At 39.6% G+C, this 13,095-nt stretch overlaps 1 protein-coding gene across 1 annotated transcript in view; it reads left to right on the top strand.

Moving 5' to 3' along the window:
* The first annotated feature begins 7,805 nt into the window (after positions 1-7,805).
* Positions 7,806-13,095, top strand: part of LOC106874309 (E3 ubiquitin-protein ligase RNF166) — a 22,358-nt gene continuing 17,068 nt past the window's right edge. Inside the window, exon 1 of the mRNA XM_014921996.2 lies at positions 7,806-8,006. Coding sequence (XP_014777482.1) covers positions 7,927-8,006 — 80 coding nt within the window. The 5' untranslated portion in view covers positions 7,806-7,926. The remainder of the gene's footprint in view (positions 8,007-13,095) is intronic.

Here is a 13,095-nt window from a genome sequence, read left to right as displayed (position 1 = left end):
GCACGCTCTGCATACCACTAACAGGTATGTCGGATCCTTTATTGCAAATAGCTGTTACATAGTTGCAGGGCGAGCTAGAAATAGCAGCCAAACCTTTGGAGGGGAGATAATGTTGAACGCACTCGAAAAAAAAAACCTAGGGAAAGAAACTATTTCATACCAAGATTTCAAACTTCATGATAAATATGTGTTTATGTATGTATACATGTATGTTTGTATGTATGAATGTATGTATGCATGCATGTGAGCATCTGCGTATGTGTGTAGACGTTTCTGCGTGTGTATATGAAAGCATATGTTTATGTACTGATATGTGTGTCTGTTTAAGTTGTATATATGACTGTATATATATGTATATATATCTATATATATCTATATCTATCTATCTATCTATATATATATATATATATATATATATATATATATATATATATATATACATATATATATATATATTGAAGGCCCAATCAACTTGTGAAAGATCATGATTGATCGCATCCTAGTCTGCATTATGAAGATCCATAGTATCAAATGGATGGACTGGAGTGATGTCACTGGATTTGATCTTTGGGTGGTAGAATCTCAGATCACAGAGAACCATGTCATGGTCTGAGACTTGTGGTGTTTCTTCCTCTGCAATATTATGGATAGTGTCTGTGTGGTTACTGAACACTAGGTCCAAGGTGTTTCTGTCACACCTTGTTGGTTCAAGAACAAGTTGGGTCAGGAAAAACTCATCCATGAAATCAGAAAGCAATTCCGTTGCTTCCTTATCAGGGTTTGAGGTGTTAAAACCTGGTTTCAAGCTGTTTGTGGACCAATCAACACTGGGAAGGTTGAAGTCAGCCACCATTAATATGTTGTCAGCTTGATACTGATGGATGAAACACTTAAAACTGTTGAGGCATTCCTTGAAGCATAGTAAAGGAGTTAGGAGTGTCCTATAGAGCCCAACTACTCTCAAATTGTTGGTTTTACTAAACACAGAAGCTGCTTCACAGTAACCATTGGAAAATACGACCATTGTTTCAGCAGAAAAAGAATTGTACATAAAAATGGCGGTCCCACCCTTTCTTCTGCCGACACAATCTGCAAGGATAGCTATAAAATTCTTCACTCTCACCACAGCTTCCCAGTGGAGGTTATTAAGATGGGTCTCTGTGAGGAAGAAGAAAGATACATGGTGTGCATGGTGATTAACCCTGTCCTCAATAAATTGGATCTTCCATTTTGGGGCATTGGTGGAAGGGCTGATGCCTTGTGCATTGAGCAAAAATGTTGGGGCAATTGTGGTGACTGATTTTGAGTGTTTTGGAGATTTGCTTGTCAATGGCAGTAATGGGAGTTTGGTCAATAGAGTGGTGGTGGTGGTGGTGGTGGTGGGGGCGGCCTTGTGTGATGGCTAGAATGTTCTTTTCTAGCTCTTTTGCCAGATTCATTATGGCTAAAAAAGAATTCTGTTTGGAGAACTGGAAATGTTTGTGGTTGTGGGTATTGTATTGGTTAGGGGGGTACTATTCAAGAAGAGTGCTCCTGGTGCGCGCACTTGTGTACTTGCGCAGCCGCACTAGCTAGTCGTGACTAATCGATCCTACAACGACTATCTAGCGCGAAGGCGCAAAACATGTATGAGGGATTTTTCTAAACAAAGTAAATAATTTTTTTAAACCAAAGTAAATAAAACACAAAGTAAATAATACTTTGTTTAAAAAAATTATTTACTTTGTTTAGAAAAAAACTCTCATAGGATCGATTAGTCACGACTAGCTAGCGCGGATGCGCGAGTACGTGAGTGTGCGCGAGTACGCGAGTGTGCGCACCGGGACCACTCTTCTTGAATAGTACCCGTTAGGGGTCCCGTTTATATTTTTATTTGTGCGACAAGTCCCCGGGAGATGGGTAAATGGACAATTGTGCTGTAAACATAATCTGTTAACAATGGGAATAACGTCAGACTCGAGGGTTCCGTGTAACAAGAGTGGTTTTTTAAAAAATTTGATTTAGTATTTGGTGAAGTGATGGTGGTGGTGGTAGTGGCGTTGTTTTGGATTGTGCCCTTTGGTGGCAGCGGCGGTTGTGAGTAGGAATTGAGCATCTAGTCCCTGATAAATGAGTGAATTTGCAATCGGTGTCAGTGCTCAGCATCTTGCATAGTGAATAGCGGCATATTTTGCGGTTTCGTGTGTAGGCTGAGAGGCATAGATTTTAATTTGTGTTTGGCAAATTCATTAAAGGGTCTTCAAGTAAGCATTTAGTTGGTTGATCACAGATTGGAATGGTAGTAGGTTGAAGCTGTGCCTGTTGCTGCTTTGTTTGTTGTTGTTGTTGTAGCTGTAATTGTTGGTGTTGTTGTGATTTTGGTTGCTGCTGTTGAAGGTTTGATGGGTGGGGCAACAAACTCTGGTTGAATGGGTTGGGAACAGCTGGAATCTTAGAACCTGACCGTTCCATCAAGTAGGTCATCGGATGTGGTTGAATTAAGGAGTGTTAAAGGTTGAGGCTGGGTCAGTTGTTCCTGCTGGGGTGGCTGTTGTTGTTGTTGCTGTGGTCATTGTTGTTGTTGTTGTTGCTGTGGTCATTGTTGTTGTTGTTGTTGCTGTGGTCGTTGTTGTTGTTGCTGATACATCTATATACATATATACATCTATAAATATACATCTGTAATAATTTGTGTGGTTTTAATTGCATGTTGTAAGATGGGAAAGATGAACAATACATGAAGTTTTAAGGAAATATTTGAAAAATACCATACCTCTAGGGGCAGACTATGATAGATCCAAAAACATGCAAAATAAAGTTTGTGTTTGTGTCCTCTTCATTGTTTAGTAGTAACTACAGAGAGAGATAGAATGATGTTGTAAGAGAATAGAATTAGAGCTAGTGAAAGTTGTAGGGTTGTGGGACGTTGTCTCACAGTTGCTGACAGTAAACTTCATTTCTCTCTCTGACCAAGGTTCTAGCTGGTCAGCCAGACTTCGTTCTCATTGAGTCGTCACCGACTGGTGACTGAACTAACTTTTTGCTTGGGGTTTCTTGTTTTTATCATCATCATCATCATCCTCCTCATAATCGTTTAACTTCCGTCTTCCATGCTGGTATGGGTTGGATGGTTTGACTGAGGTCTGCACCAAGCTCCAATCTGATCTGGCAGAGTTTCTACAGCTGGATGACCTTCCTAATGCCAACCACTCTGAGAGTGTAGTGGGTGCTTTTACGTGCCACTGGCACAGGAGCCAGTCAAGTGGACCTGGCATCGACCACGTTTGGATGGTGCTTTTTATGTGCCACTGGCACAGGAGCCAGTCAGGAGGCATTGGCATCGACCATGTTCAGATGGTGTATTTTACATCCACCAGCATGGGAGCCAGTCAGGGGACACTAGTCACAGTTATGATTTTGGTTTTACTTGACCTAGCAGGTCTTCTCAAGCATATCATATTGCCTGATGCATCAAAGGTACTTTTAAATGGGCTGGATATGCAACACTGGCTTCGGCCATGGTTGTGATCTCACTTTAGCTGCTGGGTCTTCTCAATCCCAGCATATGTCCAAAGGTCTTGGTTTCCTGTCATTGCCTCTGTGAGGCCCAACATTTGAAGGTCATGCTTCACCACCTCATCCCATGTCTTCCTGGGTCTACCTCTTCCAAAGCCTCGTTCCATAGTTAGGGTGTGGCACTTCCTCACGCAGCTGTCCTCATCCATACGTAACACATGACCATACCAGCGCAGTTGTTTCTCTTGCACACCACATTTGATGCTTCTTATGTCCAACTTTTCTCTCAGGGTGCTTGCACTCTGTCGGGTATGCACACTGACATTACACATCCAGCGGATCATACTAGCTTCATTTCTTTCAAGCCTCTGCATGTCCTCAGCATTCATGGCCTACGTTTCATCCTGAGTGAGAGGCCCTTAATTGCCAGCAGAGGTAGAAGCTCCCTGAACTTTGCCCAGGCTATTCTTATTCTAGTCACTACACTCTAAGAGCAACCACTCCCACTACAGACTTGGTCACTTAGGTAGCGGAAGCTATCAACTACTTCTAGTTTCTTTCCCTGGTATGTGATGGAATCTGTTTTCTGTACATCTTAAGTGTTTATTGCCCCTGTGCATCTGCCACACACAAAAACTATCTTCCCGGTTAACCTTCTTTTGATATTGCTGCACCTTTTATGTGTCCATAGCTTACACTGGGTACATTGTATGGAGTTTCTACCCACACCTTTTCTACAAACTGAGCAGAGCCATCTACCTGAAGAAGATTGTGGTTTGACAGCTTTCCTACTTACTAAGACTTTAGTTTTTGCTAGATTGACCCTAAGGCCCTTCAATTCTAAACCTTGCTTCCACACCCTAAACTTTATCTCTAGTCTGATAGTGACTTGGCTATTAGAGCAAGGTCATCAGCATAGAGGAGCTCCCAGGGGAAGCCTATCTTGAATTCCTCCGTTATTGCCTGGAGGTCTATGATGAATAAGAGGGGGCTGAAGACTGATCCTTGGTGAACCCCTACTTCTACCCGGAATTCTTCACTATACTCATTGCCAACCCTCACCTCACTGACAGCAACCCTGTTCAGGGCTTGTACAGCTCTTACCAACCACTCGTCTATCGCCAGTTTCCACACTGACCACCAGATAAGAGATCATGATACGTTATCAAAGGCTTTCTCCAAGTCAACAAAAGCCAAGTACAGAGGTTTATCTTTGGCTGGAGATTTCTCCCGCAGTTGCCTTACCAGAAATATAGCATCAGTGATGCTTCTGCCTAGCACAAACCCAAACTGTATCTCATCTAGGCTTTCTCCCTAATTTGTTGGACTATGACCCTCTTTGTAACTTTCAAATGCATTAAAGAATTTATGAATTTCCATCCAAAATTTCTAAAAGACAGGGAAAGCCCATGGCTCATCAGAAATCACTGCTGAGATGCTTAAAATATTTGGTGGTGTGGGCTATGGTCTAGTCACCTATGTAGTTAATCAGGTTGTATTTGAGGGAACCATACCTGATGACTGTAGGTATAAGAGTACCATAACCAATTGCTTCAAAGTTAAAGGTAACGCCTAAGACAGAAATAATTACAGAGACATCAAATTGTTGAATCAGGTGATGAAAATTACAGAGAGGGTCTAGCCCAACTAATTAGAAAGAAAGTCTAGATGACAAATGTGGATGTTCTGTTAGAACCGACTATTCTTCGGAAGATAACATGTAAGAAACTCTCATATTGGCTTTTGATGCCAAATAAATCTCTGCCCCCATCTTCATTGCTGAGACCCCCAGATCATGTGATTTTGGCCATAATGGGGCACTGGCTTGAAGATTTAGTTGCACATATTGATCCCTGCCTAATACTTGCTTTTCTTGCAAACCCTGGTACTTATTCTAATGGCTACTTTTGCTGAACTGACACGTTACAGGGACATAAGCAAACCAACACCAGTTATCAAGCAGTCGTAGGGGACAAATGCATGCACAAAAACACACACATATAATGATGAGCTTTTCTCAGTTTCCATCTACCAAATCCACTCACAAGACATTGGTTTGTCCTGGGCTATAATGGAAGACCTTTGCCCAGGGTTCCATGCAGTGGGGCTGAACCCAGAACCATATAGTCTGGAAGCAAATTTTTTAACCACACGTGCACACACACGCACACACACACACACACACACACACATTAATCGAAGTGTACAGTATTATATTGGGTTGTCAGGTAAGTGCATGCTGATTTTTAGTTGTTCATGTTCCAACACGTTAGAACTCGTCAAATTTATCGACACATATAATCGTCGTCGTCATCACCCTCATCATCATTATCATCATCATCATCACCACCGTCATCATTGTTTAATGCCTGTTTTCCATGCTGGCATGGATTGGACGGTTTGACTGAGGACTGGCGAACCAGATGGCTGCACCAGGCTCCAATCCAATCTGGCAAAGTTTCTACAGCTGGATGCCCTTCTTAACACCAACCACTCCAAGAGTGTAGTGGGTGCTTTTTACATGTCACTGGCACGAGGGCCAGTCAGGCGGTACTGGTATTAACCATGCTTGAATGGTGCTTTTTATGTGCCCCCAACACAGGAGCCAGTCAGGCAGCACTGGCAATGACTACACTCAAATGGTGCTTACATTTCCGGTTAGCACACACTTCATACTATCTCTTGAGAAAGAAAATTTTTAATTATTTAATTCATGTCAATTTTGCATCCCTATGAAAACAGAAGATTAAAAGGTGCATTTTAAACACTTGGTGCTTACCGTAAAAGCAAAAATGCCTCGCAAGCAACAAAAAGGATGTGTGCTGTGTATGGTGAAGGTACTTTAGCTGACAGATCTGTACGGAAGTGGTTTACTAAATTTAGAGTTGGTGATTATAGCCTTTTTGATGAAGAATGCCCAGGCTGACCACCCCACCCCACTTCAGATGATGACCAAATCAAGACATTGATTGAAAATAATCCACATTATACAACTACAACGCAGGATTTGTCCGAAACACTAAATTTATCAAAATCCACCATCCATGAGTACTTAGTAAAGCTCGGGTACTCAAATCGCTACGATGTTTAGGAACCGTATGATCTGAGTGAAAAGAATCTTTTGAATCGTATTTCTATTTGTGATTTGCTGTATAAACACAATGGAATCCTTTTTAAGCAAATTGTGATGGGTGATGAGAAATGGACCGTTTACAGCAATTTTTAGTTAAAAAAATTCTCTGGGTAAGCAACATGAGCCACCTTTAGTCACCTCAAAAGCAGGTCTTTATCCTAAGAAAGTCATGCTTTGCATCTGGTGAGATTGGAAAGGAATCCTGTACTATGAGCTTCTGCCAAGTAACCAGTTAATTCTGAGAAGTGCTGCTTTCAACTGGATGATTCAAAGGCAGCAATTCAAGAAAAATGTCCAGGAATGGTGAACAGGAAAGATGTTGTTTTCCGTCAGGATAATGCCAGACCTCATGTTTCTTTGACAACCTGTCAAAAATTGTTGCAGCTTGACCGAGATGTGTTACCCCCCACCTGCCACATTCACCAGACATTGCTCCTTCGGATTTCCATTTATTCATGTCCTTGCAAAATAATCTCAATGGGAAAAAATTTAATTGTTTGGAGGACATACAAAACCACCTTGATGAGTTCTTTGCCAAGAAACCACCGGAATTCTGGGTCTACAGAATCTTTAAGTTGAAGGAAAGATGGAAAAGGGTCGTGCAACAAAATGGTTCGAATTAAGTTGAATAAATATTTAATGGCGTAATTTTGTTTTGTCTTTAATATCCCTTAAAAATCAGCATGAACTTTCCGGACAACCCAAGATATCCATTACGGCTGATCTTACCAAATGGTTTCGTACTAGGAATTCAATGGAATGTTGGGTAACAGTCTAGTTATGTAACTCTGTGCTCTTCAGAGATAACCATTATGGAATGAAATATGACGATTGTCATGTATGTGTGTGTGTGTACGTATATTTATATATATAAATGTACACATATTTATTTATATATATACATTTTTAACAGTTTTTTTTTGCCTTTTAACTGCAAATTTGTGTGTGTGTGTGTGTGTGCGCGAGTGCGTGCGTGCGTGTGTGTTCGTGTGCAGAAAACTTGGAAGTAAACGTCATCTTCTGTGGAAATAAATATTTAATTCTACACCACGTATTGAGTTCTTACTTGAAGGCATATTTTTTTTCTTTGTTTGACATTAAACTAAAAATAACAAAATTTCCCTATATGAACACACACACACACACATACGCGCGCACACACACACACATGCTCATAAAGCTCAGTCGTAATAAAAGTGTAGTCAATTAGGCAAGCTATCTGGCAAGTGAGCAATTGAGCAGCAAGCAAGCAGCAATTCTGGGAAATCTTTGCTGTTGTACATTTCTCTCTGTCCTCCATGGATGACTTTGACGATCTCTGTTGTTCCGTCTGTTTGGATATTTTCGAGAAACCATTACGTGTGCCCTGTAAACATGTGTGCGTATTCCTTCTTTAAATATATACACATACAAACACACACACACATTCGTATATCTATATCTATCTATATATAAATATCTATATACACACACACACTCTCTTTCTCTCTGTGCGTGTATGTGTATACACGTGTACGGAAACATTTAATCACGCACTGTCCATTATTGATGTAAAATAACATATATACAATCTGATATAGTATATACATGTAACGTAAAATATATACACTCCTTATTAACTCTACGCTGTTTATACACCCAGGCATTGTACATTTGTCACGTTTATACACACAGCTGTTATAGACTGCATAGTTTATACATACAGCTGGCTTACTTAATGCGAGACTACGGTCTATACACTTATATACACACGTAATAAATATATTAAGTATGTATGTATACGGACAACACAAAGCTGATATTTGCAAAATGGCTATATAGACTGAATATATATCTCCATCTGTCTACACATTAGACACTACGCGAACCAGACATATAGCCTCACTAGTGTCTGTGTGTCATTAATATATATATATATACTATGTGTGTATACATACATACATATTTATATATACATATATATATATATATTTATTTGTCTGTATATATTCACGTATTTCTATATATTTCTGTATAATACATATTATGTGGTTAATCCTCTAAAGCGGAGCCAATATATACATCTATTCTATACACAACGAATCTCTAATAGAAGATATGAGTATATATATATATATATATATATATATATATATATCTTTACTTTATATATCTTTACTTTATCTTTACTTTATCTATATATATCTTTACTTTATCTATTAACATTGAGTATGTGTATGAGTATATATATACTTATGTATATATATATCTATAATTATACACATATATATAATCATACACGTCTGCGTATATGAAGATGGGGGTGGAGTAATTGCATTCACCCCAAACATTAAGTTCAGTTTTTATTTACATTGTTATAAAAATCTAGATTTTCCTATCAAAGTCTTCTTTCGCATTTCTACGACTCAGTTATTGACATTTTGATTACTAATATATATATATATATATATATATATATATATGTATATATATGTATATATATCCGTACATTTATCTGTGTGTGTATATATATATATATACATATACACACACATAATACACACAAATGTATGCATCTCTCTCTCTCTCTGTATATATATATATATATATATATATATATATATATATATATATATATATATGTATATATATACATACATATGTATATGTAGGTGGCATTCCTACCGATGTGTACTGACCCAACTTTGTTTCCTCATAACGTCCAGGAAAATGGATATTTTTAAATGAAAATTTCTACAAATATTCTTCCGATGTTGTAGATTCTGATTATATCCGAATATGTGATGAAAACAAAATTCTCCTGAGGGTGGGGTGAGGAGTTTTGGATTATTCACACGCGACGTCCTTCTTTACTCATAACTTTCAGGAAAACGGGTAATTTTTAACGAAATTTTCTACAAATACCTCCCATAGTGTGTAAATTACAATTATATCGGAATTTAATACGAAAAGCAAATATCAGCGAACTCGAACACACACACAGTAACACATGTCACAAAAGGAAACTTGAAATTTCGAAAAGGATTGTGATGTGTGTCTGTATGTGTGTGTGCTTATATATATATATATATATATACTTTTATTCTTTTACTGGTTTAAGCTAGAGGCTGGGGCCATGCTGGAGCACCGTCTCTCAGTGTTTTATGGGTCTCCTTTCAGTACTGTTCTTGGTGAAGAAGCGAGTTAGACGAAGCTGCTCTTCTTTGTGCCTCCTGCCGTGATGTGGGCTCATCTGGGATTTCAGATAGAAATTTGTCCAGGTGCTTTTTGAACACTTCCACATCTACACCTTGCAGGTCTGTTAGCTTCCTTGGGAGGATGTTAAACAGTTGTGCTTCGCTGAAACCGAAGCTGTTGCAATACTGGGTCGTTATCTGAGATGAAGAACACGGTGTCTTTGGTATTATTCAGTGCTGTCCTGTTCAGTGGTTGGTATTGCAGCTTTTAATTCCAAAGTTGGGAACTAGACCGTCCAGGATCTTCCTTGTATATATCACTGCATACCTTTCTCACTGTCTCTCCAGGGAATAAAGTTTCAGTTCTTGTGCCCCTCCCAGTAACTCATCTGTTTCACTGAGTCAATCTTCTTTGTGTTGTGGTGCTGGAATGCCTCAGGTTCCTCCACCAATTTGATGCTCTGCAGTGACCACAGTTGGGAGCAGTCATCCAGATGACTGAGGACAAATATCCTCCATAGGATTAGCAAGGTATCCTTATTTCTGGTCCTGAATGATCTAGGGACCCATTCAGCAACTCACCTTCACAGTGTTGCCATCCTGGCAATATGCACATGAAATATTGCATCACTACTCATGTAGATTCCCTAGTCGCGCACCGATTCCATCTCTGGGATTGCATTGCCCCATGGTCCTATGCATTCCGATTGTGGCCTGTTTGTGGGCCGATAGTGAAGTGCTTGAAACTTATCAGCATTCAACGGCATGTTATTTTCATCAGACCACTTGTATATTACACGCAGGTCACTTTGTAGTTTTACTATGTCACCAGGGTCCTTGACTGCCTGAGATAATTTTGTATCCTCAGTGTAGCTGTTGAGAATGGCTGACTGTATGAGTGACAGCATGTCTGAGAGAGCCACAACAAACAATAGTGGTCCTAGTACAGTTCCCGGAGGAACTCTGCTGTGGATTGATGTCACCCCAGAGAGAGAGCACCATTGGTTGGAACTGCCTGACTTCTGCCCTTTAAAATGTCATGCATCCACTCTCCCAGTTTTCCAGTGATACCAAGGTCGTGTAGTTTGTGACATATCAACCCCTGGTCAACTTTGTCAAAGGCCTTGGCAAAGTCGAGATATATCACATCCACATTTGAGTGGTTGAGTGGCTGTTTTAGTTCTCAATCATAATGTATATACTGAACACAAATATATATTTCTTTCTGTCTCTCTACATTTGTGTGTGTATGTGTGTATATATATATACATTCACATATATATACATCCATATATATATATATATATATATATATATATATATATATATATATATATATATATATATATACACATACACACACACATACACACTCATATATATATATTCTTATATGTTTCATCCCTAAGGCTGTGGCCATGCTGGGGCACCGCCAGTGTAATTACCTTTTAAATGGTTAATCTTATGTGATTGACTTTTGGTGAAGGCGGGAGGTCTACACTGCTGCCCTCTTTTGAGTTTCCTGCCTTCGTATTGGTTCATCTGGGATCTTGAATAGCAAGCAGTCAAGTTGTTTCTTGAAAATATCTTCCCCCCACTCTATGGAGATCCCTCGGATGTTTTGGCAAGCAGTTAAATAGTTGTGGGCCCTCGAATCCCAAGCTATTGCAATACATGGTCCTCGCCTTAGATGGGACAGCTGGGACTTTTGGAACGGTGCAGTGACGTCCATTTCGAGGTCCGTTATAACTCTCAGTCCCAAAGTCTGGTGCCAGTCCCTCCAGAATCTTCCAAACATATATCTCTGCATACCTCTCCCGTCTTCTCTCCAGGGCCTAGAGTCGTAGCTCTTTCAGGCTCTCCCAGTAGCTCAGCTGTTCCACTGATGCAATCTTCCTTGTGTAGCATCACTGAACAACCTCAAGTTCTGCCATTAATCCGACACTGTACGGCGACCATCTATAGATTACTTTGCTTTTATTCTTTTACTTTTTCAGTCATTTGACTGCGGCCAAGCTGGAGCACTACATTAAAAGGTTTTAGTCGAGCAAATCGACCCCAGGACTTATTCTTTGTAAGCCTAGTACTTATTCTATTGGTCTTTTTTGCTGAACCACTAAGTCACGGGGATGTAAACACACCAACATTGGTTGTCAAGTGACAGCAGGGGACAAACACAAACACACACACACATATATATACATATACGTATATATATATATATATACGACGGGCTTCTTTCAGTTTCCGTCTACCAAATCCACTCACAAGGCTTTGGTTGGCCCGAGGCAATAGTAGAAGACACTTGCCCAAGGTACCATGCAGTGGGACTGAACCTGGAACCATGTGGTTGGGAAGCATAATGCTTACTACACAACCATGCCTGCACCTATATCTATATATATATATATATATCTATATATCTATATATCTATATATATATATATATATATATATATATAATGTGTATGCATACAATTGTATATATCTATATCATCGTCATACAGCCGGCCCCTTCCACCAGTTGTGTTGATGATACAAAAGTATCATAGGCTATGAAGAACCCTGAAAATACCTCAAAACTACTGAAAGTCTTGAACACAATATCCACGTGGGCTGAAGAAAACAATAGGAAGCTCATTGCTGGGAAATTTAACAATTCTGCCAACAACCCACAAGTAAAAAGCAATCAGAATACACAGAAGCAGTGGATAGAGCTACCTTGGGGTCAAAATTAATGCGTGATCTGGGAATTCACATGTGTATAATCTCTCTTTGTTAATGAGAAAGTGAAATAGAGTTTGCTTCCATAAGATTGTGCTGAACAAATTTTAAATATTTCAAATTCTCTCTAAAAATCAACACAAAATCACCATTTAAACCTTCACCCCCTCCACCCCCCGCCCAAATAGAGATTTAATGTAAGTTAGTAAAATTAAAGATGTCTTATTTTTCTCAATAGATGCATCATTATCGTCACCATCATCGTTTAGTGTTCAATTTTGCCTTGTGATTTGGGTCAGCTGGTTTGGCAGGAGCTGACAAGGCAGGAGAGCTGCACCAGGCCCCAATTGTCTGCTTTCGCAGGGTTTCTACAGCTTGGATGCCCTTCCTAATGCCACTCACCTTTCAGAGTGTACAAAGTGGTTTTTATGTGACACCAGCGTGGGTGCTCTTTATGTGGTACTAGCATGGGTGCTCTTTATGTGGTACTAGCATGGGTGCTCTTTATGTGGTACTAGCACAGGTGCTCTTTATGTGGTACTAGCACAGGTGCTCTTTATGTGGTAC

This window comes from Octopus bimaculoides, chromosome 1 (genome assembly GCF_001194135.2).
Source record: "Octopus bimaculoides isolate UCB-OBI-ISO-001 chromosome 1, ASM119413v2, whole genome shotgun sequence".
In the NCBI taxonomy this organism is placed as follows: Eukaryota; Metazoa; Mollusca; class Cephalopoda; order Octopoda; family Octopodidae; genus Octopus; species Octopus bimaculoides.
Note: the sequence above shows the minus strand (reverse complement) of the source record. Positions and strands in the feature narration are given on the sequence as shown.